The following is a 5,074-nucleotide window of genomic DNA, read 5'->3' as shown; positions in this document are numbered from 1 at the left end:
CCAGACATGATGCCCCTACAAACAGCAGCTTCTCACGAATCTCACTGCCCCAGGAACGATAGAAAAGAAGAGAAGAAAAGAATAGATGGCGGATTTCTTCTTGTCTTGGTTAAAGTAATAAAAACTGGCAGGACTCTGCTCCATGTATTGCTCTAGTGCTTGCATTATCCGTGGTTGATACAGATTAGTTGTAGAGGATGTTCAGGGAATGGCTATGCAAATTAGCTGCGTTTGGAGAACTCTTGCTGCTCTTTCTTCTATAGAAACGCTCACACCATCAGCATCTTCAACAAAACCGCTCTAAGCCAGTAGCGTTCTTCAACCTGTCTACATTCTACAAGCAAGGTTTTTCAGTTGCAAATGTCTGTCACTGGGAATCTGGGATCGAAATGGTCAAAGCAAACAATTTACGTGCTTAATTTAATCAGTCATCTTCAAATTTCAATGAATGCTATCATATATCTCAATGTAAAACAGAAGAAAAAGGCAAGTTCCAAACCAGGGGGGCAACACGCACGAGGCATCTAACATTGCAGATAAAATGCCAGTCGCAAACCATTCACCCAACCTTACAACTGGTTCAATCACAAAGTTCTGTGTCATTTTACTAAAATTTAACAAAAATACCACACTTTCTGAAAAACAGACAAACCAGTGACTCATAGTGTGCATGTGTGTGTGTGTGAGAGAGAGAGAGACCAAGAGTTGGGGGAACAAAATATGTAAAAACTCTGAATTATTCAGTTAATAATCAAGTAGAGATCTCCATATACATAACATTATCAAAATCAAACAAAATGTTAATTTATTGAAGCACCATCTTTATTTTTCACAAGTCTTAACCGCATATTACAACCACATATTACATTTAACAACATTTACGTTCAACCACTCATAGGTACAACTGAAAAGCTATACTACAAATTTATAGCCCAATAATGCAATTATCAATGTTATTCTTGCGAGTTATTTCTCTTGCGAGCAATTTCTCGAGCCATCTCCCTTAGTTCCTCTGGTGATGGTGGCCGTGGTCCCTCTGGGGGATACACCACATAGGGACGCTTCACAAAAAAGAAACTCAAATGCTTTAGAGAAGAATCAAAACATGTATGAAGAGAAATACTTTCAATTCGAAAGGAACATCCCCTTGCCTTAATAAATAAAGAATACAAGACCAAAGTTACCATCTAAAGAAAATGATTTAGGCATGATTGCATGAAGAATATATTGATCTAACAGAAATACGTTGCCTTGGGTCAAAGTAGGATAATTTGCTTTGGCACAGTTTCCCAAATGCAATTCTTCTTTATTTGGATGTTAAAACCATGGGAAAACTTGTTCATAATCCTTTATTTGACCAGAAAAGCGTTGAACCAAAGACCATTTGAGAGTTCAACATTTATATTTGCATGAAACTATATACACTAAGTTGTTTGCAATATCATTTATTTATTATTCTTGAGTTTTTTTCTTCCCGTAAGTATTACTCTTGGAGATTTAATTATGTACAGACTTCAGACATTATGAACTATATGTGTATTCTCTAATAATCATAGTATTAAACTTTTGCACAAATAATTATTGGGTTACTAAATGTTGTTGAAGGATCAACTATATCTAGTTGAATGTTTATTATAAATGCATTTTAAAGATGCTCCAGATCCTAAGTATTTTATATTGGCTCTCACACCGTGCAAAGCGTAAAATCATGCACACAGCCAAATAGACAATCAATTTTGAAAGACACAGGACTTTTAGAATAAAACAACCAAAAAGTACACTATTATCAGTAGAAATAGTTTTCTCAAAATCTAGTTTGAGAAATCATTTTTGCAAAAGCTGAAGCAACCCTGGACAGGCACCTAGTCTGCTTCAAGTCAAAGCTAAAATGCCAATATAAACAAATCTCAGCTTGTTGCAAATCACAAGACTAAGCTTAGTGCTAAAGGCTCAACCAAACTCATTCAAACACCAGACACTACAACTCACTGGGAGGTCAAATTGAACATTAGGCACTCCAAATTGTGAATGCACTAGATCATGCAATCGTGTCGACCAACAAAACACTATAGCCTCATAAAACTAACAATATGCAGAAAATCCAAGCATGAGATCAAGACAAGGGTATCCCTCCATCAAATAATACTGACAAACATGTAATCCTTTAGCTTCCTCAATAGCCACTATAAAATTAAAAGGTATCCATATCACTAGTTGATCGGATGAAGCAAATCAGCCTACTTGCTGAAGCAAATAGATATGAACCTCAAAGTAACTATTCCGCCTAGTAGCTCCAAGAGGAACTCCTAATGAAGATGGAAATATTCTTATATAGGATGTGAATGCCCACACAATCTTTTGACGACTCATCTTCATTTTGGTGAAACCTCTTTCAACTTCTCACGAATGCGTCCATTTTGGATTATATTGTTGTTTATCCATCTCAACTTTCTCAACTGATCTACACTCATTTTTTAACATATTGTATTGCAGCCTCAAATTTTGCAGCATAAAGCAGAGTTGGCCTAATGGTAATCCTGTAACATGCTGGTCTTATAACTATCCAAAATTCTAAATCCATATGAATTGACATGATGCAACATATACATGTCATAAGAGCTTGTATGCTATATTTTATTAAAAAAAAAAAAAAAAGAAAAAAAAAAAAAGAACTTCTTTACATGCACACTCAAATAAAGAGTTCTGTACAATACCTATTAGCTACAGAAACGGAACACATGAAACACAATTGGCAATTTTAGTAACCCTAATATTCTCAACCAACTTGGGCAATCAAACTACTTACAAGAAAAAGGACTTCTGAAAACGGAGTCATATATAAATATATTATGTGTGTGTAGAGAGAGAGCAATCAACAAGTATTATTCTTGCAAGCACCATCTCCCTTAGTTCCTCTGGTGATGGTGGTCGTGGTCCCTTGGGGATACACCACATAGGGACACTTCACAACAAAAGAAGCTCAAATGCTTTAGAGAAGAGTCAAAACACGGATGAAGAGAAATACTTTCATTTTGAAAGGATCATCCCCATGCCATAATAAAATCATGAATACAAGACCAAACGATAACATCCAAAGAAAAAGTCTTAGGTCAAAGTGGATAATTTGATTTGGCAAACAGTTTTCCGAATGCAATTCTTCTTCATTTGGATGTTAACACCATGGTAAAACTGGTTCATAATTTTCTTTTATTTGGCCACAGAAAAAAGTTGAACCAGCGACCATTTGAGCGTTAAACATTTATATTTCCACCAAACTATATAAACTTTGTTGTTTGCGCTTTCATTTATTTATTACACTTGAAGATTTAGTTTTATATTGATACGTACTATCTTAAAATGTAAATCTGAGAAATCATTTTTGCAAAAGCTGAAACAACCCCGGACAGGCACATAGTCTGCTTTAACTTAAAGCTAAAATGCCACATATGATAAACAAATCTCAGCCTGTTGCAAATCACAAGACTAAGCTCACTGGTGAAGGCTCAACCTAACTTAAGCTCATTCAAACCCCAGACAATGCAACTCAGTGGGAGGTCAAGTTGTTAAACATTAGGCACTGCAAATCATGAATCCACTAGATCAGCAGCCTTAATGGAATCATCATAGCATATTAACATACACTGCAACGAGCTGCCAGAATCATGCAATCCTGACTATAACCAAAACACTAAAATTATTTATCATACATATTGCCTCATAAAACTAACAATTTGCAGAAAATCCAAATATAAGATCATAGAGATAAGGATATTGGGTATCCCTCCATCAAATAAAACTGACAACAGGTAATCCTTAAGTTGCCTCAATGGCCACTATAAAAGTAAAAGGTATCCATAGCGCTAGTCGATCTGATGAAGTAAATCAGCCTACTTGATGGAGCAAATAAATATGAGCCTCAAAGTAACTATTCCACTAGCATGTCGCAGAATAAGTCCTAATGAAGATAAAAATGTCATCCTTGTCAAAAAAAAAAAAAAAAATGAAGATAAAAATGTTCCTATATAGCATATATGTGAGTGCCCACACAATCATATGGTCCTACATGCTGCATATTACCAATTTATCTTTTTACAACTCATCTTCATTTTGATGATGCCTCTTTCAGCTTCTCACAAACACACCAATTTTGAATTATATAATTTCATGTGTTCTCATTTAACATCTCAGCTTTCTCAATTGGACTACATTCATTTGTTAACATATTGTATTACTGCCTAAAATTTTGTAGCACAGAGCAGAGTTGTCCTTGTGGTTGTCCTGTTACATGCTGGTCCTATAATCAACATTCTATATCCAAATGAATTGACATGATGCAAAACATATACATTTCATAGAGCTTCACAATCATATCTGTTGGTCAAAGAATAATTCTTTACATGCACACTCAAATAATGAATACTGCAAATATAGATGATATATGCATAGCTATCAGCTACAGAATCATAACACATGAAACACATTTGGCAATTGTGGTAACCCTAATATTCTCAACCAACCTAGGCAACCAAACTACTAAGAAGAAAAAGGAGTTTCTGAAACCGGAATTATATATAAATATACTGTGTCTATGTGTATATATATATATCTATAGATATATATAGAGAGAGAGAGAGGGAGGGAGAGAGTTACATTGCCCATGAACCTCTGCATATTCTGGGAATTGTTGGCAAAGAAATACATAAGGCCGATTGGAACGGTCACGTATATGGCGAATTTTGCGATCTCCAAAACACCCTTTGAAGTTCCCAACGATGACATTTTCACTCTGAAAATTAAAGAGATCGAATTTACCAGTAAACAGACAGAACCCTAGAGAGAGAGAGAGAGAGAGAGAGAGAGAGAGGGGTTGAATGAATACGTGGGAGGCTTTGAACTACTTGTGCACAAAGTGGGCCAGGTCTTGTTGGCACTTCAATTCATGGGCTTTCTGAAGCTACAAGTCCTCTCAGGCCCACTTAAAGGAGCTAAGTGGGCTGTCTTCAGCACATTCCAACCCAACCCACCTTTTATTTTAGATTTTCTGGGCACCTTCATGAAATAAAATAAAAAGTAG

The 5,074-nt window shown here is 35.7% G+C and overlaps 1 protein-coding gene across 1 annotated transcript; it reads right to left on the bottom strand.

The window, feature by feature from the left end:
• Positions 1-779: 779 nt before the first annotated feature.
• On the bottom strand, positions 780-4,861 carry LOC132275069 (uncharacterized). The gene is made up of 2 exons (XM_059776450.1): positions 4,651-4,861; positions 780-1,061 (listed from the first exon to the last, which is right to left on the bottom strand). The coding sequence occupies exons 1-2, from the start codon at positions 4,777-4,779 to the stop codon at positions 954-956; spliced, it is 237 nt and encodes a 78-aa protein (XP_059632433.1). The 5' UTR covers positions 4,780-4,861; the 3' UTR covers positions 780-953.
• Positions 4,862-5,074: the final 213 nt, after the last annotated feature.

The sequence above is a fragment of the Cornus florida genome, unplaced genomic scaffold (assembly GCF_030987335.1).
Source record: "Cornus florida cultivar Cherokee Brave unplaced genomic scaffold, ASM3098733v1 CherokeeBrave_3.0.0_Hap2_Chr09, whole genome shotgun sequence".
NCBI classification, from domain to species: Eukaryota; Viridiplantae; Streptophyta; class Magnoliopsida; order Cornales; family Cornaceae; genus Cornus; species Cornus florida.
Note: the sequence above shows the minus strand (reverse complement) of the source record. Positions and strands in the feature narration are given on the sequence as shown.

Coding starts and splice junctions, on each gene's coding strand:
- LOC132275069 (XM_059776450.1), bottom strand. CDS start 4,779: ATGTCATCGTTGGGAACTTCAAAGGGTGTTTTGGAGATCGCAAAATTC. Junction 1,062..4,650: donor TGCAGAGGTTCATGGGCAAT/GTAACTCTCTCC, acceptor TTTTTTGTGAAG/CGTCCCTATGTGGTGTATCC.